The sequence below is a fragment of the Triticum dicoccoides genome, chromosome 6A (genome assembly GCF_002162155.2).
Source record: "Triticum dicoccoides isolate Atlit2015 ecotype Zavitan chromosome 6A, WEW_v2.0, whole genome shotgun sequence".
Classification (NCBI taxonomy): domain Eukaryota; kingdom Viridiplantae; phylum Streptophyta; class Magnoliopsida; order Poales; family Poaceae; genus Triticum; species Triticum dicoccoides.
Window position 1 is genome coordinate 9,605,973 of NC_041390.1, and position 21,675 is coordinate 9,627,647.

At 44.1% G+C, this 21,675-nt stretch overlaps 1 protein-coding gene and 1 long non-coding RNA gene across 2 annotated transcripts; one reads left to right on the forward strand and one right to left on the reverse strand.

The window, feature by feature from the left end:
* Window positions 1–11,872: 11,872 nt before the first annotated feature.
* On the reverse strand, window positions 11,873–13,665 carry LOC119319005. Its single transcript, XR_005154309.1, has 3 exons — window positions 13,588–13,665; window positions 13,022–13,470; window positions 11,873–12,761 (listed from the first exon to the last, which is right to left on the reverse strand). It is a non-coding gene; the product is annotated as an uncharacterized LOC119319005 (long non-coding RNA).
* Window positions 13,666–19,520: 5,855 nt separating this feature from the next.
* On the forward strand, window positions 19,521–20,090 carry LOC119315449 (putative ripening-related protein 5). Its single transcript, XM_037590078.1, has one exon. It carries the CDS (start codon window positions 19,521–19,523, stop codon window positions 20,088–20,090), a length of 570 nt encoding a protein of 189 aa, XP_037445975.1.
* Window positions 20,091–21,675: the final 1,585 nt, after the last annotated feature.

Genomic DNA, 21,675 nt, shown 5'->3' on the forward strand with positions numbered 1-21,675 from the left:
GAGAGACCTGAGAAAGCTACACGCTCATTTTCAAGGGTAGCCGAACAAGTATAACAAAACGGTAACAAACTACATCATTCACATTTGCACATAATCAACTAATTATGCAATCCAGATGATTGCATGATTCAGTAATGTGTTACAAGCACTCAACTCAGGCATGGTTCTGGACAGATGTAACAACAAATGTTGGTTTCTATTCCAAAGTTTGATAACCCCAAATCAGTAAGTCAGTCCCAGCCATTTTTCTTCACACAAAGTAGTTTATAAAGTTATCAAGAAATGTTGCTAACTGTTTGAAGAGTATGGCTGCCTGAGATAATTTTTGCAATAAGCAAGCACACTTTCATTCCATGGTGCATGGTCACCAATAATGATTTTGTGGCATATGAGTGTTATCATACTACAAAGAAAACAAAGGAAAGGAAGGTTTTGTCTATGTGATGTCAAGCTTGATATGCACAATTCGTATGACCAGGTGGACTGGAATTTTTGATAAGTATTATGTTCAATCTGGTTTTTGACTCTAAGTGGGTGGATCTCACTATCGAATGCGTCTCACCCATTAAATATCAGGTCCAGTTAAATTAATTGTCAAGTACCTGCTCTATTCTCTCCCACTTGGGGCCTCCATTAGTGGTTCCCGTTGTCAACATAAGTATTCCCATTCGACGGTAAGGGGCTTTTGAGTTTATTTAAGAACAAGGAGTTAGGGAATAATCTAGGAGTAAGTTTAAAGTTTGTTGAGGCTCCCTTTGTTTTTCAAATATAATATTTGCATAAGTATCCTTAATCTTTATGGGAATATACAATACTAATGCAAAACATGGAGGGATGAGCTACCACTGAAAGGGGCCCACGTAGCGAGTAGAAACGAGGGGTTTTTCCTGCCGTTCCGGTATGGACGAAGGCGGTGTCGGCACAATCCATTCTTGACATCGTCGACGTTTCGTACAAAAGATTGACGAGAGAAGCGAGCGCACTCGTCCATGTAGGAAAAGGTCCGGAGCAAGGAAAATGTCCCCCACGGCGGTCAGTGGTGACGAGCACCTTTGAGGTGCATGGTGCGGTGATCCAAAAATGGTATTGGAGTGCCGTGGGTGCTACACGGTGGCGATTGGGCCGCATTGGTGTATGAGGTTGATGAGGGATGCTCTAGAGAGCTCATGGCGGTAAGAAGTGGTGGTGGCTATTATTTCTCCAGTAGTGGAAAATGAGAGTGTAGGGGTATAACTCATTAGGCATGAAGATTCCCAAGAATGGGTGGAGGAGCTATGGGTGGGAAAGAGTGCTCGGGGAGGGGGAGTTTCTAAATAGGAGATCTTCCGGAGGTGATAATGATGGGTTTCTCTGGCTAGAGCACACACGCTTGAAGCGATACGATTGGAGTTTTGTTGTAGTACGTGAAGGAAATATGCCCTAGAGGCAATAATAAAGTTATTATTTATTTCCTTATATCATGATAAAAGTTTATTATTCATGCTAGAATTGTATTAACCGGAAACATAATACATGTGTGAATACAAAGACAAACAGAGTGTCACTAGTATGCCTCTACTAGACTAGCTTGTTAATCAAAGATGGTTATGTTTCCTAACCATGGACAAAGAGTTGTCATTTGATTAACAGGATCACATCATTAGTTGAATGATCTGATTGACATGACCCATTCCATTAGCTTAGCACCCGATCGTTTAGTATGTTGCTATTGCTTTCTTCATGACTTATACATGTTCCTATGACTATGAGATTATGCAACTCCCGTTTGCCAGAGGAACACTTTGTGTGCTACCAAACGTCACAACGTAACTGGGTGATTATAAAGGAGCTCTACAGGTGTCTCCAAAGGTACATGTTGGGTTGGCGTATTTCGAGATTAGGATTTGTCACTCCGATTGTCGGAGAGGTATCTCTGGGCCCTCTCGGTAATGCACATCACTTAAGCCTTGCAAGCATTGCAACTAATGAGTTAGTTGCGGGATGATGTATTACAGAACGAGTAAAGAGACTTGCCGGTAACGAGATTGAACTAGGTATGGGATACCGACGATCAAATCTCGGGCAAGTAACATACCAATGACAAAGGGAACAACGTATGTTGTTATGCGGTCTGACCGGTAAAAGATCTTCGTAGAATATGTAGGAGCCAATATGAGCATCCAGGTTTCGCTATTGGTTATTGACCGGAGACGTGTCTCGGTCATGTCTACATTGTTCTCGAACCCGTAGGGTCCGCACGCTTAAGGTTACGATGACAGTTATATTATGAGTTTATACATTTTGATGTACCGAAGGTTATTCGGAGTCCCGGATGTGATCACGGACATGACGAGGAGTCTCGAAATGGTCGAGACATAAATATTGATATATTGGAAGCCTATGTTTGGATATCGGAAGTGTTCCGGGTGAAATCGGGATTTTGCCGGAGTACCGGGAGGTTACCGGAACCCCCCGGGAGCTACATGGGCCTTAGTGGACCTTAGTGGAAGAAGAGGAGAGGCGGCCAGGGCTGGGCCGCGCGCCCCTCCCCCTAGTCCGAATAGGACAAGGAGAGAGGGGGCCGGCGCCCCCCTCCTTTCTCTCTCTCTCTTTTCCACCTCGCGAATCCTATTCCAACTAGGATTGGGGGAGAAGTCCTACTCCCGGAGGGAGTAGGACTCCTCCTGGCGCGCCCTATGATGGCCGGCCGGCCTCCCCCCTTGAGCCTTTATATACGGAGGCAGGGGCACCCCAGAGAGACACAAGTTGATCCACGTGATCATATTCTTAGCCGTGTGCGGTGCCCCCTTCCATCATAGTCCTCGATAATATTGTAGCAGTGTTTAGGCGAAGCCCTGCTGCAGTAGAGCATCAAGATCGTCACCACGCCGTCGTGCTGACGGAACTCTTCCCCGACACTTTGCTGGATCGGAGTCCGGGGATCGTCATCGAGCTGAACGTGTGCTAGAACTCGGAGGTGCCGTAGTTTCGGTGCTTGATCGGTCGGGCCGTGGAGACGTACGACTACATCAACCAAACGCTTCCGTTGTCGATCTACAAGGGTACGTAGATCATACTCTCCCCTCTCGTTGCTATGCATTATCATGATCTTGCGTGAGCGTAGGAATTTTTTTGAAATTACTACGAAACCCATCAGTGGCATCCGAGCCTAGGTTTTATATGTTGATGTTATATGCACGAGTAGAACACAAGTGAGTTGTGGGCGATATAAGTCATACTGCTTACCAGCATGTCATACTTTGGTTCGGCGGTATTGTTGGACGAAGCGGCCCGGACCGACATTACGCGTATGCTTACGCGAGACCGGTTCTCCCGACGTGCTTTGCACATAGGTGGCTTGCGGGTGACAGTTTCTCCAACTTTAGTTGAACTGAGTGTGGCTACGCCCGGTCCTTGCGAAGGTTAAAACAGCACCAACTTGACAAACTATCGTTGTGGTTTTTGCGTAGGTAAGATTGGTTCTTGCTTAAGCCCGTAGCAGCCACGTAAAACATGCAACAACAAAGTAGAGGACGTCTAACTTGTTTTTGCAGGGCATGTTGTGATGTGATATGGTCAAGACATGATGCTAAATTTTATTGTATGAGATGATCTTGTTTTGTAACCGAGTTATCGGCAACTGGCAGGAGCCATATGGTTGTCGCTTTATTGTATGCAATGCAATCGCGCTGTAATGCTTTACTTTATCACTAAGCGGTAGCGATAGTCGTGGAAGCATAAGATTGGCGAGACGAGAACGATGCTACGATGGAGATCAAGGTGTCGCGCCGGTGACGATGGTGATCATGACGGTGCTTCGGAGATGGAGATCACAAGCACAAGATGATGATGGCCATATCATATCACTTATATTGATTGCATGTGATGTTTATCTTTTATACATCTTATCTTGCTTTGATTGACGGTAGCATTATAAGATGATCTTTCACTAAATTATCAAGAAGTGTTCTCCCTGAGTATGCACAGTTGCGAAAGTTCTTCGTGCTGAGACACCACGTGATGATCGGGTGTGATAGGCTCTACGTTTAAATACAACGGGTGCAAAACAGTTGCACACGCGGAATACTCAGGTTATACTTGACGAGCCAAGCATATACAGATATGGCCTCGGAACACGGAGACCGAAAGGTCGAGCGTGAATCATATAGTAGATATGATCAACATAGTGATGTTCACCAATGAAACTACTCCATCTCACGTGATGATCGGACATGGTTTAGTTGATTTGGATCACGTAATCACTTAGAGGATTAGAGGGATATCTATCTAAGTGGGAGTTCTTTAAGTAATATGATTAATTGAACCTAAATTTATCATGAACTTAGTACCTGATAGTATCTTGCTTGTTTATGTATGTTTGTAGATAAATGGCCCGTGCTGTTGTTCCGTTGAATTTTAATGCGTTCCTTGAGAAAGCAAAGTTGAAAGATGATGGTAGCAATTACACGGACTGGGTCCGTAACTTGAGGATTATCCTCATTGCTGCATAGAAGAATTACGTCCTGGAAGCACCGCTGGGTGCCAGGCCTGCTGCTGGAGCAACACCAGATGTTGTGAACGTCTGGCAGAGCAAAGCTGATGACTACTCGATAGTTCAGTGTGCCATGCTTTACGGCTTAGAACCGGGACTTCAACGATGTTTTGAACGTCATGGAGCATATGAGATGTTCCAGGAGTTGAAGTTAATATTTCAAGCAAATGCCTAGATTGGGAGATATGAAGTCTCCAATAAGTTCTATAGCTGCAAGATGGAGGAGAACAGTTCTGTCAGTGAGCATATACTCAAAATGTCTGGGTATAATAATCACTTGATTCATATGGGAGTTAATCTTCCAGATGATTGCGTCATTGACAGAATTCTCCAATCACTACCACCAAGCTACAAGAGCTTCGTGATGAACTATAATATGCAAGGGATGAATAAGACTATTCCCGAGCTCTTCGCAATGCTGAAAGCTGCGGAGGTAGAAATCAAAAAGGAGCATCAACTGTTGATGGTCAACAAGACCACTAGTTTCAAGAAAAAGGGCAAAGGGAAGAAGAAGGGGAACTTCAAGAAGAACAACAAGCAAGTTGCTGCTCAAGAGAAGAAACCCAAGTCTGGACCTAAGCCGGAAACTGAGTGCTTCTACTGCAAGCAGACTGGTCACTGGAAGCGGAACTGCCCCAAGTATTTGGCGGATAAGAAGGATGGCAAGGTGAACAAAGGTATATGTGATATACATGTTATTGATGTGTACCTTACTAATGCTCGCAATAGTACCTGGGTATTTGATACTGGTTCTGTTGCTAATATTTGCAACTCGAAACAGGGACTACGGATTAAGCGAAGATTGGCTAAGGACGAGGTGACGATGCGCGTGGGAAACGGTTCCAAAGTCGATGTGATCGCAGTCGGTGCGCTACCTCTACATCTACCTTCAGGATTAATATTAGACCTAAATAATTGTTATTTGGTGCCAGCGTTAAGCATGAACATTATATCTGGATCTTGTTTGATGCGAGACGGTTATTCATTTAAATCAGAGAATAATGGTTGTTCTATTTATATGAGTAATATCTTTTATGGTCATGCACCCTTGAAGAGTGGTGTATTCTTATTGAATCTCGATAGTAGTAACACACATATTCATAATGTTGAAACCAAAAGATGCAGAGTTGATAATGATAGTGCAACTTATTTATGGCACTGCCGTTTAGGTCATATCGGTGTAAAGCGCATGAAGAAACTCCATACTGATGGACTTTTGGAACCACTTGATTATGAATCATTTGGTACTTGCGAACCGTGCCTCATGGGCAAGATGACTAAAACACCATTCTCCGGTACTATGGAGAGAGCAACAGATTTGTTGGAAATCATACATATAGATGTATGTGGTCCGATGAATATTGAGGCTCGTGGCGGATATCGTTATTTTCTCACCTTCACAGATGACTTAAGCAGATATGGGTATATCTACTTAATGGAACATAAGTCTGAGACATTTGAAAAGTTCAAAGAATTTCAGAGTGAAGTTGAAAATCATCGTAACAAGAAAATAAAGTTTCTACGATCTGATCGTGAAGGAGAATATTTGAGTTACGAGTTTGGTGTACATTTGAATCAATGCGGAATAGTTTCGCAACTCACGCCACCCGGAACACCACAGCGTAATGGTGTGTCCGAACGTCGTAATCGTACTTTATTAGATATGGTGCGATCTATGATGTCTCTTACTGATTTACCGCTATCGTTTTGGGGTTATGCTTTGGAGACGGCCGCATTCACGTTAAATAGGGCACCATCAAAATCCGTTGAGACGACGCCTTATGAACTATGGTTTGGCAAGAAACCAAAGTTGTCATTTCTGAAAGTTTGGGGCTGCGATGCTTATGTGAAAAAGCTTCAACCTGATAAGCTCGAACCCAAATCGGAGAAATGTGTCTTCATAGGATATCCAAAGGAGACTATTGGATACACCTTCTATCACAGATCCGAAGGCAAGACTTTTATTGCTAAGTTTGGAAACTTTCTAGAGAAGGAGTTTCTCTCGAAAGAAGTGAGTGGGAGGAAAGTAGAACTTGACGAGGTAATTGTACCTGCTCCCTTATTGGAAAGTAGCGCATCACAGAAAACTGTTTCTGTGACACCTACACCAATTAGTGAGGAAGCTAATGATGATGATCATGAAACTTCAGAACAAGATACTACTGAACCTTGTAGATCAACCAGAGTAAGATCCGCACCAGAGTGGTATGGTAATCCTGTTCTGGAAGTCATGCTACTAGATCATGATGAACCTACGAACTATGAAGAAGCGATGGTGAGCCCAGATTCCGCAAGATGGCTTGAAGCCATGAAATCTGAGATGGGATCCATGTATGAGAACAAAGTATGGACTTTGGTTGACTTGCCCAATGATCGGCAAGCAATTGAGAATAAATGGATCTTCAAGAAGAAGACTGACGCTGACGGTAATATTACTGTCTACAAAGCTCGACTTGTCGCAAAAGGGTTTCGGCAAGTTCAAGGGATTGACTACGATGAGACCTTCTCACCCGTAGCGATGCTTAAGTCTGTCCGAATCATGTTAGCAATTGCCGCATTTTATGATTATGAAATTTGGCAGATGGATGTCAAAACTGCAGTCCTGAATGGATTTCTGGAAGAAGAGTTGTATATGATGCAACCGGTAGGTTTGTCGATCCAAAGGGAGCTAACAAAGTGTGCAAGCTCCAGCGATCCATTTATGGACTGGTGCAAGCCTCTCGGAGTTGGAATAAACGCTTTGATAGTGTGATTAAAGCATTTGATTTTATACAGACTTTTGGAGAAGTCTGTATTTACAAAAAAGTGAGTGGGAGTTCTGTAGCATTTCTAATATTATATGTGGATGACATATTACTGATCGGAAATGATATAGAATTTCTGGATAGCATAAAGGGACACTTGAATAAGAGTTTTTCAATGAAAGACCTCGGTGAAGCTGCTTACATATTAGGCATAAAGATCTATAGAGATAGATCAAGACGTTTAATTCGACTTTCACAAAGCACATACCTTGACAAGATTTTGAAGAAGTTCAAAATGGATCAAGCAAAAAAAGGGTTCTTGCCTGTGTTACAAGGTGTGAAGTTGAGTCAGACTCAATGTCCGACCACTGCAGAAGATAGAGAGAAGATGAAAGATGTTCCCTATGCTTCAGCCATAGGCTCTATCATGTATGCAATGTTGTGTACCAGACCTGATGTGTGCCTTGCTATAAGTTTAGCAGGGAGGTACCAAAGTAATCCAGGAGTGGATCACTGGACAGCGGTCAAGAACATCCTGAAGTACCTAAAAAGGACTAAGGATATGTTTCTCGTATATGGAGGTGACAAAGAGCTCATCGTAAATGGTTACGTTGATGCAAGCTTTGACACTGATCCAGACGATTCTAAATCGAAAACCGGATACGTGTTTACATTAAACGGTGGAGCTGTAAGTTGGTGCAGTTCTAAACAAAGCGTCGTGGCAGGATCTACGTGTGAAGCGGAATACATAGCTGCTTCGGAAGCAGCCAATGAAGGAGTCTGGATGAAGGAGTTCATATCCGATCTAGGTGTCGTACCTAGTGCATCGGGTCCAATGAAAATCTTTTGTGACAATAATGGTGCAATTGCCTTGGCGAAGGAATCCAGATTTCACAAGAGAACCAAGCACATCAAGAGACGCTTCAATTCCATCCGGGATCTAGTCCAGGTGGGAGACATAGAGATTTGCAAGATACATACGGATCTGAATGTTGCAGACCCGTTGACTAAGCCTCTTCCACGAGCAAAACATGATCAACACCAAGGCTCCATGGGTGTTAGAATCATTACTGTGTAATCTAGATTATTGACTCTAGTGCAAGTGGGAGACTGAAGGAAATATGCCCTAGAGGCAATAATAAAGTTATTATTTATTTCCTTATATCATGATAAAAGTTTATTATTCATGCTAGAATTGTATTAACCGGAAACATAATACATGTGTGAATACAAAGACAAACAGAGTGTCACTAGTATGCCTCTACTAGACTAGCTTGTTAATCAAAGATGGTTATGTTTCCTAACCATGGACAAAGAGTTGTCATTTGATTAACAGGATCACATCATTAGTTGAATGATCTGATTGACATGACCCATTCCATTATCTTAGCACCCGATCGTTTAGTATGTTGCTATTGCTTTCTTCATGACTTATACATGTTCCTATGACTATGAGATTATGCAACTCCCGTTTGCCAGAGGAACACTTTGTGTGCTACCAAACGTCACAACGTAACTGGGTGATTATAAAGGAGCTCTACAGGTGTCTCCAAAGGTACATGTTGGGTTGGCGTATTTCGAGATTAGGATTTGTCACTCCGATTGTCGGAGAGGTATCTCTGGGCCCTCTCGGTAATGCACATCACTTAAGCCTTGCAAGCATTGCAACTAATGAGTTAGTTGCGGGATGATGTATTACAGAACGAGTAAAGAGACTTGCCGGTAACGAGATTGAACTAGGTATGGGATACCGACGATCGAATCTCGGGCAAGTAACATACCGATGACAAAGGGAACAACGTATGTTGTTATGCGGTCTGACCGATAAAAGATCTTCGTAGAATATGTAGGAGCCAATATGAGCATCCAGGTTCCGCTATTGGTTATTGACCGGAGACGTGTCTCGGTCATGTCTACATTGTTCTCGAACCCGTAGGGTCCGCACGCTTAAGGTTACGATGACAGTTATATTATGAGTTTATGCATTTTGATGTACCGAAGGTTGTTCGGAATCCCGGATGTGATCACGGACATGACGAGGAGTCTCGAAATGGTCGAGACATAAAGATTGATATATTGGAAGCCTATGTTTGGATATCGGAAGTGTTTCGGGTGAAATCGGGATTTTACCGGAGTACCGGGAGGTTACCGGAACCCCCCCGGGGCTACATGGGCCTTAGTGGGCCTTAGTGGAAGAAGAGGAGAGGCGGCCAGGGCTGGGCCGCGCGCCCCTCACCCTAGTCGGAATAGGACAAGGAGAGAGGGGGCCGGCGCCCCCCTCCTTTCTCTCTCTCTCTCTCTCTTTTCCACCTCGCGAATCCTATTCCAACTAGGATTGGGGGAGAAGTCCTACTCTCGGAGGGAGTAGGACTCCTCCTGGCGCGCCCTATGATGGCCGGCCGGCCTCCCCCCTTGAGCCTTTATATACAGAGGCAGGGGCACCCCAGGGAGACACAAGTTGATCCACGTGATCATATTCTTAGCCGTGTGCGGTGCCCCCTTCCACCATAGTCCTTGATAATATTGTAGCGGTGTTTAGGCGAAGCCCTGCTGCAGTAGAGCATCAAGATCGTCACCACGCCGTCGTGCTGACGGAACTCTTCCCCGACACTTTGCTGGATCGGAGTCCGGGGATCGTCATCGAGCTGAACGTGTGCTAGAACTCGGAGGTGCCGTAGTTTCGGTGCTTGATCGGTCGGGCCGTGGAGACGTACGACTACATCAACCAAACGCTTCCGTTCTCGATCTACAAGGGTACGTAGATCATACTCTCCCCTCTCGTTGCTATGCATCATCATGATCTTGCGTGAGCGTAGGAATTTTTTTGAAATTACTACGAAACCCATCAGTACGGGAGCTACATGGATCCCATGGAGTGGTTGCGGACACTTGGAAAGGCTCCGGATGGAAAATAGCTAGTGGATTGACATGGGTTGGGCAGGTATGTAGTGCAAAATGCAGGGAGACACAATTGTATGCTTTGAAAGTAATGGGGGCCCGTATTATCAAGCGATTTTTCCTTGTCTTTCATCAGTGATTGACACTGCTTAGATCTTTCTCATCGTCCACATTAACTTTGGGTCTTAGCAAAAGGAAGCACAAATACTAGGAAAGCATAAGACATGGCATTTACTACTACAATAAATACACCAAATATTCATGACATGAGATGCATGGCATGTCATAGTGTTATTTGAAATTGATCTAATGCAACATAACAGAGGTTAATGGATTTTGAAATGCCCTAGTTATAGCATTTCCAACAACTCGAATAATAATTAAATGGTCTATCTAAGTTATTTATGCAAATTAAGTTTTAAGTATTTATTTTCTCACGAATGCAAATGAAATGCACATATATGTGATAATTTCTGAACAATTTGTATACTATTTGCATAACTCTTAATTCATATGAATTTCTTACGATTTTTCAAAGTTTAGATGCTTTTACGCAATTTCTAAAATCATTTCTGAAGTCAAAATATCCCAATAAATATTTGGCACATGCAAGGTCCCAACGATGGTGTATGCCAAGTGGATCCAGGTAGCAATATTTACCCGGTCGACTAAGACTCTATCAAACTAGAAGCGGGGCCCACATGGCAGTGTCGTTGCTATATTTTAACTGATGGATTAAACAGAGGGCCCACTGATCATAGGGATGCTATATTTTAACTGATGGATTAAACAGAGGGCCCACTGATCATAGGGATGCTATATTTTAACTGATGGATTAAACAGAGAGCCCACTGATCATAGGGATACATGGATTAATAGGGGACTATTCTATGCTAATGGCCGGGCTGACCTGGTAGTGGCACTGCCTGCGTTTGGACGCCGGTGACCACACTGCGCGAGGACACGACAATGGTGGAGGGCTGCTATGCGTGTGTTGACATGTTGGCTATTTTGATTGAGCGCGCCAAGCAGGACGGCCAGATTGCAGGAGTAGTGCCACACCTTGTGGATGGTGGTCTCTCTATTCTGTAACTAGCGGGTAGTGCGCGGCGGCACGCCGCGCTCCATTGAGTCGTTTGAAATTTGCTTTCACGGAGTTCTCCAAAATTGTTGTATGTTTTGCATGTGTATATCTTTATAGTGAGGGAAAGAAGCATGTATGTTGCTCTGTTCGACAGTAAATTGAACGTGTACGGTAGCATCTGTGCTGCTTCGTTCGTTAGCAGAAATTTGACTTATGCTCTGTTAGACAGCATAAAATTCAGTTGTACAGAACTTTCGTCATTTTGATCTAATTCAGTTCACCAAACAATGAAAGTGTGTTGTTTTTATTATTTTGATCTAGCCTTTATAAACAAAATTATACAAGGAAGTAAGAATAAACATGAATATTGCTCTAGGAAAAATTCAGTTCCGATATGTTATGCCTTTCTAAACAAAATTCAGAGAGACAAATGTTCTGATCCAGTCGGTAGTATAAACTGCAATACACGCTCTGTTCCTGACACAACAAAACTGCAATAATTAATGAGTGGATAAACCATGCAATTTTCTCAATAGAAAATCAAAAAGCCCATCTAATTGCTACAACCCAATTATTTGAGCATTTCTTGCATTCTACCCTCCATTGTTGTGCTATGGCAGGGACATCTATAAAAAAAGACTATGAATGAACATTTGACTTAAACATCCAAGAAAAAAGAGCAAGACTATGGATACACAGTTAACACTTATCTTTACCAGTCTTTTATTCACAATTGCAAGCAAAATATGTGTGTATTCTCAAAAAAATAGTGTATGCGTGTAGCTGGGTAGTTATATAAAGTCCATGACAATCCTGTAAAGTCACTCCTTCATGTTGCAGCAGCTAAGGAAGATGGTAAAACTGAAAACCTAGGTTGAATATATATGAATATACTTGTCCTTCCAGGGTATTCCACTTTATATTTTTGCACCCAATTTTCAGCCTCACGGAACTGAATATGGTATCGCAATAAAAAAAAACAGGTAGCAAGGCAAGATACAACGCCAAAGCTAAGGCTAATAAGAATTCTCCCTCTCTCTGATGTATACCTCAGAAGATGGATATGCTCATGCTAATTAACTGAATATGCTCATGCATATATTATTTAATCCAGCAGATAGATGAATCGATTAACTTGTACCTTTGTTGAGCAAAGTACTGCTGCATTCTGCAGTATGCAAATTAATCAAGTCCATGAGACTGACATGGGACACCAAACACCCACATCCAATGCATAATTGGTGCATACCTTATACTGGATCTGTAAGCCATGCTAATTGCAAACACCTTGAGAAAGAAGATTAAACTACAAAAACCTTCATAACAATTTACAACATGGGGAGATCCAAAAGGAGTTGACTGAAACCTTCAAATCAAGGTAAATGCCCTCATTGTTCTATTCCGCCTTGGCACATGAGTTGCAAATGCAGGAGTGTAGTGTCCAGCGTATGACTCCCAGATATATATAAAAAAAGTTCAGCATACTTGGATGCTCCTTGGAGAGCTGTCAAAGTTGCACACAGAAAGAAGGAAAGAACTTGTGAGAAACACAAAAAGGACACTTTTGCATCTTGGTTGCAACTCACAAATATGAGTAATGACCATGCTTGTGAACACAACAAGAGCACCTCCATTAAAGGTTAGAATTGGCCATACATATGATGAATGTGTTTCTACCACATATTCTGACTGAATGGGAATGCATGTTGTATATTTAAGTCCATATCAAGTCGAGGGGTTAACTTCTATAGGAAGAACTATTACCTTCAGGCAGTCATCTAGGTCGTTGCTGATGTTTGCTTCATATGGTGGGTATCACGATACGATTCTAATCCTGCAACAACCAATACCCAAGCAGAGAGAATATTATAGAGGTTCTAACAAAACAATATTTGAACGATCTCTAAAGAAAACATCACATAGATTGATTGTTCGTGAGAGGAGGGTGCAGCCGAGGAACCACATAGGACAGGGAACGGCGCCCCTTGCACACGCCACCACAATCAGCAGTACACACACCTTTCCAGAGAGCAATATATTTGTCAGAAATAGGTAGTTCCATGCACTGTACAGTATACAGTGGGTCAAACAACACAAATTTAGACGAATAACATAACAAATTTAGACGAATAACATAACAAAGCCTAAGAAATAACAGCGAAACCAATAGTCCCAAATTAACTTCCTTTTCTGCCAATTCGACATAGTCTGACCTGTAAAAAAATGTTGATGCTCCCATCAGTACTTATTTTGTCATGTTACAGTGGAACATAAATATGATTTGAAATGTTAAAAGCAATGAGGAATTTTTAAAATTGGTGAGCACTTACAGGACTCTACTACAGAACAGGAGGGACACAATTTCATGTTCCTCTAAAATAATGGGACCACAACACCTTCTACTTCCTTGCGGAACATGTATAGCAGCAAAGTTACATGGGCATGAAAACTTGCTAGGACATTTCAGAAGTCAGTACAATTAAAACATGAAGGTGATGGGCCTTGTCGAAAATCTGTTTTCCATCAGTTGCAGATTAACAAACATTATTCAGCCTCGTATATTTTTCCTTTGTATAATAAATGTAAAACCATTCAAAAAGTAGCATATAAGTAAAAAAAGGAGAAAATCCAGATAATGAAGCATATATATTGAGAATCATACATAATTAGCACTGTGCAAAAATGGAACAAAAAGGAAGAATCAGTTATCACATCATAATATGTCAAAATCCTCAAAAAATGCATATTGTTGCTAAGTTGTTTCTTCTCAAACTACGACAACTCGCACATGTTTACCATCAATATCGCAAGCGATGCATCATACCAGCTTCAGATGTTTGCCCTGGATTACCATACTTGATTAATCTGCCGGCTGCAGCCCACCTGTTGACCTAACCTGCTTTTACCGCTGCGCGTGGAACATCTAAAATCCACATCATCCCACTTGATATGAAGCAGTCAGCAGATAGCACCAATCACAACTCCTTTTTGTTTTTGAAAATCAGCCAATCACAACTCCTGAAAACTCAAAACTGAAACACACATGATCTGTGTGCGAGGGCACCTAATTGGTACGCTAGCTAGGAGACAAGACACCGGCTGGAACAAACCAGGCAGCTGCACGGCGTCCTGCTCCTGATAGGAGTTGGATAAATCTAATAAGGAGTACACCTAGCGAAAACCAACAAAAAAAGGCAGAGAAAAAGAAAAGGGAGAAAATGAAGAGGACGCTCACCGCTGCCTGGCCGGCGTCGTCGTTGATGCTTCCCCTATTTCCCGAAGCATCTACGGTGGCGGAAAGGAGAGCCTGGTTGGGAGAAGACTGGTCGAGGAAGTCATCCTCCGGACCCTACGACGGTTGCCAGAAGCCAGATGCGGAGGAACAGGAACTTGTGGCGCTTCCTCACGCCCACGAGTCCGCGACGACGATGCGGGGCGGGGCAGCGCCGGCTTCCGGGCCGAATTTGAGGGCAAGACGCGGGAGGACTCGAGGGGTCGAGTGTCAAGCACCAGGCATGCATGGCTGAGCGACACGGGACAGCGAGACGCCAGCAGCCTAGGTGAGCGTGACCTCGACTGATCTGCAGGTCCTCCCATGTCTCCTCGGTGCAGCACCACCTCGGCTGCGTTGAGGGCAGATGGGAGACGGTAGTGACAAGGTAGATGAGGGCTTCGCGATGGGGATCCGGCGAGATACGACCCTCGGTGAGGTCGCATGCGATGCTCCGGCGAGGTCGGCGTGGACGGACCGACGCGCGAGACGCATTGGCCAGATTGAGAGCGGGACGAGGTAGACAGGGAAGGAGGGGGAGGGGGCTTTTATAAGCGTGTACGGGCGATGGAGCAGCGGCAGGGCAGTGGAGGGTCATCTATCCATGGGAGTATTCGAGAGAGAGAGCGTGAAAGAGCACACATGGAATGAAGGGAAAGGAGAGAGACCAGAAACCATCCAGAAACAGCAACACGTGGTGCACCCTCAGTTTTCTGAAATTACACGCGTCGTGGGTTCCTACACGTCAGACTTTTACTCCTAAACAAATTTGACCGGTAGACAGTCAAAGCGGTGGGTGAAACGTGTCAAACGAAAGAAGGGAAACACCCTGTCACACGCGTCAATTTTACCATAGTTGTAAAAAAAAGTTCAAAAAAACCAGAAAAAAGAAACCCTTACGGGCCTAGTATTCTTAGTATATGCCGATGGCACAATTCTTTTTATGGAACATGACCTGGACAAGGCTCGAAACCTGAAACTCTTGCTTTCAGCATTTGAGCAAATGTCGGGTCTCAAAATTAACTTCCATAAAAGTGAACTATTCTGCTTTGGAGAAGTCGTTGAGGCGGCTGCAGATTACGCTGACCTGTTTGGTTGTGCACATGGTCAATTCCAAATTAAATATCTAGGAATACCAGTTCACTATCGACGTCTCACCATTGCAGAGTGGAAGCATGTTGAGGAGCGTCTAGAGAAACGACTGAGCAGTTGGAAAGACAAGTTGCTCTCAGTTGGAGGACGGTTGGTTTTAATTAACTCTGTCCTCACAAATATGGTTCTCTATATGCTTTCTTTCTTCCAACTCCCAAAAGGGGTCCTCCAAAGATTGGACTATTTTAGATCCAGATTCTTTTGGCAGGGAGACGGTGAAAAAAAAAATATAGGCTGGCAAAATGGAGCGTGGTTTGTAGGCCGAAAGACCAAGGTGGCCTTGGAATTCATGACCTGCATGTCAAGAATGAGGCTCTACTTAGTAAATGGTTGTTCAAACTTCTTACTGAGGATGGTGTTTGGCAAACCATATTGCGCAACAAGTACCTAGGCCAAAAGGCGGTGTCTCAGGATTATTGGAAACCTGGTGGCAAACCACACTTTTGGGCTGGCCTAATGGTGGCAAAGAAACATCTTTTTCGCTTTGGCTCTTTCGCGATAAAGGATGGGTCAGAGGTTCGTTTCTGGGAAGACATATGGCTAGGCAATGCCAGTCTCCGAGAGCAATACCCAGCCTTATACGCCATTGCTCGCGATAAGAGTAATACTATTGCGCAAGTGCTTAGTTCATCCCCACCGAATATTTCGTTTAAGCGGGATTTGATTGGCCCCCGACTTTTGTCATGGCATAATCTTTTATCCCGTCTGGATTCGATTAATCTGACACAAGGTCGGGATGTGTTTCACTGGAAACTCACAACATCAGGGTCTTACATAGTAGACTCGATGTACCGTGCACTTATGCATTCCGAGGTGCCAGTGAATAATAGCAAGAAAATCTGGAAGTCAAAGATTCCACTAAAAGTTAAAATCTTTATGTGGTATCTTCGTAGGGGAGTTGTGCTAACCAAAGACAATCTTGCACGGCGCAACTGGCCAGGAAGTAAGAAGTGTTGCTTTTGTGCTCATGACGAGACAATCAAACACCTCTTTTTCCAATGCAAGTTTGCACGGTCTACATGGTCAGTCATCCAAATAGCGTCAAATTTGTATCCGCCAACGAGTATTGCCAATATATTTGGTCATTGGTTGGACGGAATTTCAAATAGTTTCAAAACGCTAATAAGGGTGGGGGCGTATGCCTTACTATGGTCACTTTGGCTATGTAGAAATGATTTGATTTTTAATGACAAAAATGCTTCTCCTCTGCAGGTTATTTTCCGTTGTACGCACTTGCTTCGTACGTGGTCTATGCTACAACAGGCGGAGCACCAACCGCTGTTCAAGGCGGTGTGTACGCGGTTGGAGCAGGCGGCTATGGAGGTTTTTTTCCAACATGGGTGGCAGCATAACCTCTGGATCCATCCACCGCCGAGTTCGACACAGGCAAAGTGTCGGTCCATAGAACTCTACTGTTGTCGTATTGTCGGTTTTCTTACCTTTTCTAGTGTCAGACTTTGGTGTTTGGCTGTGTGCATCCTTGTTATGCAGAGGCCGAGTGTTACCCATAATGTTTTGTATCCGTTTGATGCTACATTTGAGATAATAAAATCACCCTTTATCGAAAAATGCGTGCTCTAGCTGGTTTGCAAGAGCAAGGCTGAGACTAGAGTAGGAGGCGCCGAAACATGGGGTCCTTCCTGAAAAAAAAACAATGTGACCTATTTTTTTAAAGGGAGGTTGAATGCTCCGGCCTCTACATAATTGGGATGCACATAATCTTTTTTACATTAAATCTGACGAAAATGATCCAAAAGAGAAATACAAACCATAGGCAACCATGGAACAACCTTTACAAGATATTAATGCAACACCTATGACGAAGTCTACTTCTTCGGCAACAACACCTTTGAGAAGAATACACGTCCTTCGGCAACAACACCTATGACGAAGTCTACTAGCAGACGAGTGGAATGTAATCCCACATAAGATCATCATGATAGCCATTAGGGGGCCATCCATGTCGCAGTGCAAATCCAGCTGTTGCCAGTCCACAATGACATGAACCGTCCAGCAGCATACACCATGGCTCCGGGGTCGTTACCCCGGCGTCCTCCAGCCCCATCACACACCCCAGCCCCATCAGCAAAGTCTCACGCCAGGAGCCAGATGCCCATCGAAGGTGGATGCGGTGCTGCCGGATGCTAGATGTGCCGTGCACCAGGCCATCGCCTCCACCGCCACATCATCATGTTTCGCTCGCGGCCATTGTGCCCCCACAACCACATGCCACACCAACCAGCCTGCCTCTCGCAACTGATGCACGTGCCCATGGTGAAGTCGAGAACCTCGTAGGCTGCCACGATAGCCAACATCGCCATTGCATCGCTCACGACCTCGGTAAGGACACCCCATAAACTCATACCACCACATCATGCCACCAGGAGCGCCGCGAGCAGCCGTTGCGACGTTATTGCGCATGTGCACCTTCCACAGTTCGCACCCATGAGAGCTCTGCCCCGAGGTCATGGGACCATAAATCTTCATATTGCTTGTGTTGAGTGCCAACAACTGCCATGTCCTGGGTGAGCAGGACGACGAAGAGGCAGCACCGCGTGCTGCCGTTGCTGTTGCGCTGCCACAATCACACAGACTGGGCCCACGCCACCCGCGTCGCTTGTGGCAGCAGGGTCTCAACACGCCAACATGCGAACAACCGTCGCTGCTTATCCACGATTGGGAAGGCGAGGCAAAGAGAGGATCTCCTGAGATGGATGCCGGCGTTGCCACCACGTCTAACATACAGAGGAAAGGCTCAAGGTTGCGGTCGGAATCACCGATCAGGAAAATCTGGGGCCTCATCCATGAATAATAAGTTGGCCTGTCAATGTCACATGATGGGGCACGGTTTAGATGTTCGTCGAATTCGACACCAATTCATGAAGCTGATAAATTTTCAACCCCAACTAGCCCAAAGGGAAAAAAAGAGACGTGTCGCGTAACTTAATACTCCTGACCTAATAAATATAGTATGTGGCATTTTACATCGGTGCAGATTTTGGACAAGCCAGTATGCTTGGAAGAGCAAGTCCCACGTAACTACAAGGTGCAAATAAAAATGGCAAAAATATGTGTTGCACCAGCAAGGAACTGCACCTCTCGTGGTAGCATTATCTATGTTCTCCCCAAGTTGTACAATTTATTTCCTTCTGGAGGTATACCATTTTCAAGAACGCATGAATAAGACATGCACGTATGTGGCTTTTCAGTAAGGATAAGGACAAGGGAAAAAGCCTTGCACAAACACGCGATGAGACCTGCGCCAACTAGAGGAGCTTAGCAAAAAAGAAACAGTGTCTGCCATCGAGCTGTGCTATAGTATTTTGGTGGAATAAAAACACATGATAGTTTAACATAAATACTTATATGTATCTAATAAAATTTTCAATATTTTAGTGACCCTCACATGGTGTTAGTCGCGGTTAAGCACCGGTAAGAAGTGTGGTAGAAATAGAATATACAGAACGTTGCTATCAATTCATTCAGTTCTTTGAACCTGTTCTGCAACTCTACTTTTATCATCGGTGTAATCCTGTCTCCGTCTGTCTTTCCCAAGGATCATGCTCAATGAGAAACGATATATATACGTCCGACCTAGTATTATAACAATTCATTTGAAACGTTACGGACCAGTGCCCTGTCTGAACTCATCAATGATTTGCCGTGGAGAACATGGAACAAGTTGGTGCTCAGAACTGAACTAGCAGAAGCACTACTATATAAAGTGGACCCTGCAGCTGTCTAACCACACAACACAATCAATCGAGGGAACACACCAGTACTGTAGCAGCAACCAAGAAGAAGTAAACGAGCGTTAGAGTTCAGCACTGTTGAGGTAAGATGGCCACTGCAAGAGCTCTAGCCACCATGGCAATTTTCCTCCTGGTGGCCCTCTCCACCTCCCACATCGCGTCCTCGCTCCGCCCAGGTCTCGGTGTGTGCCGTGCAAGTGGCTACCTTCCAGGAAAGTCGGGAAACTGTGAGAAGAGCAACGACCCCGACTGTTGCGAGGATGGCAAGAGCTACCCGCAGTACCACTGCTCGCCACCGGTCACCGCAACCACCAAGGCCGTCTTGACGCTCAACAGCTTCGAGAAGGGCAAGGACGGCGGCGGTCCATCCGAGTGTGACAACGCCTACCACAGCGATGAGGAGATGGTCGTTGCGCTCTCCACTGGCTGGTTCAAGAACATGGCCCGTTGCGGGCACCGCATCAAGATCACCGCCAATGGCAACTCTGTGTATGCCAAGGTGGTGGACGAGTGCGACTCCGTCTATGGCTGCGACGAGGACCACAACTACGAGCCCCCGTGTGCCAACAACATTGTTGACGCGTCTCCTGCAGTGTGGAATGCCTTGGGGCTCGACGAGAACGTTGGCATGGAGGGCATCACCTGGTCCGATGAGTGAGCGTTTGAAACAAAGGTGAGCGCAGGTTGTTGGTACCACTAGTCGGTCAAGTGTCATGTGTATAATGTTCGCTGTCAGAGAGAAGTCCAGTATATACAGATCCTATACGGGGTGACTTGATCAGATTATGTATATGATGGCGTGATTTTATAAAATAAACAGTGCAACCTATGGTTTAGCACCAGTGAGATGTTCGCGTGTGCTCTTCAAGGCTATAATAGTGAGTAATGTGGTGTATAAAGAATTGGAAACACATGAGATACCTGAGAAAGTTGTATACTCATTTTCAAGGGTCGCTGAACAAGTATGATAAACTGTTAAAAAGCACATCATTCCACTGAGCAGCTACCAAAGACGGTGAACCCCATAGAAAATATTATGTCTAATGCTACGCAGCATTATATATCTTGCACGGTTGCATCTAATTACAGCATGTATGCAGCGCAGGAAGAGTGAGATTGCTCCATGACGCAGACTTAACTCCCATAACAATTCACTCAAGTCGAGAGTATCAAGCAAGCAATCAACAAATGGAGCTGCTTAATCAAGGATCAGGGCCGTTCCACATATATACGGGGCTCGGGACAGGAAGACAACAAGGGGCCCTTGATTTTTTTTTTCTTGACACACATGAACTGAAAATATTTTGTATGTCAAAACCAAAGTAAATATTCAGTAGATGGAATAGATTGATCCATTATCTTTGAATTGTAAAACTACCTCTACAATTTATTTATGGACCAAGAGAATTTCAAACATTTACTATATATATTGCCAGTTGCAGTCATTCCTGAAAGAACTACTCGTCCCGTAAAAAATTGTCAACCAATTTTTTTGTGAATTCTACTTGTTCATCTATAGATGTTTTTCCCTATATTTTCATCACTACTACTAGAGAAATGCTTTTGACAAGACATGTCACCATATAAGGCGCGTAAAATATGTTCAATACAGATCAGAAAAGCACCTGGATATCATATGGCATAATGTGAATTTGTAAGAATGCCACAATAGTCAGCACAAATGAGAAGCCAACACCATGAATTGAATTAACGTCTCCCCTTCTCCTAATCTCCTTAATGCTTTGTCAGAACCAATGAAGAGCAGAAGATTATAAGAAGACCTATGGAAGTCAGCAGATCTGAAGGAGTTAGAGTCAGAGATGGAGAGCAAAGCTATTTAAAATAGAATCATTAAACTAAGGAAGAGAATTACAGGGAAGATGCAGATCTCTCTGATTGCAAGGATCGATGATCACCCGTTAATCGCTTTCCGTGCCCTTAGAATCTGAAAGACACCGAAACGGCGGCGTTGTTCATGGATTGTGAATTTAGGAGAAGTTGGGAGGAGAGGAGTCACCGAATACAAAGAAGAACGAGGGATTTGTGGATCCAGTGGAAACCGATTTGACTTCTGCGTGAGTATTGCTCGTATGTCCACCAGTTTAATGGGCTTTACACTTGCACGACTGCACCTTGGGCACTTTTATATTTTTTTTCTCTAGATTTCTTCGGCCCGAGACAAAAACACACTGGGTTCTACTACCTGGGTCGGGGCCCCTACCTCCTTGGGGCCCAGGGCGGGC

Excerpts from the sequence above, each read along its gene's own strand:
- LOC119315449 (XM_037590078.1), top strand. The coding sequence starts at position 19,521 with ATGGCCACTGCAAGAGCTCTAGCCACCATGGCAATTTTCCTCCTGGTG.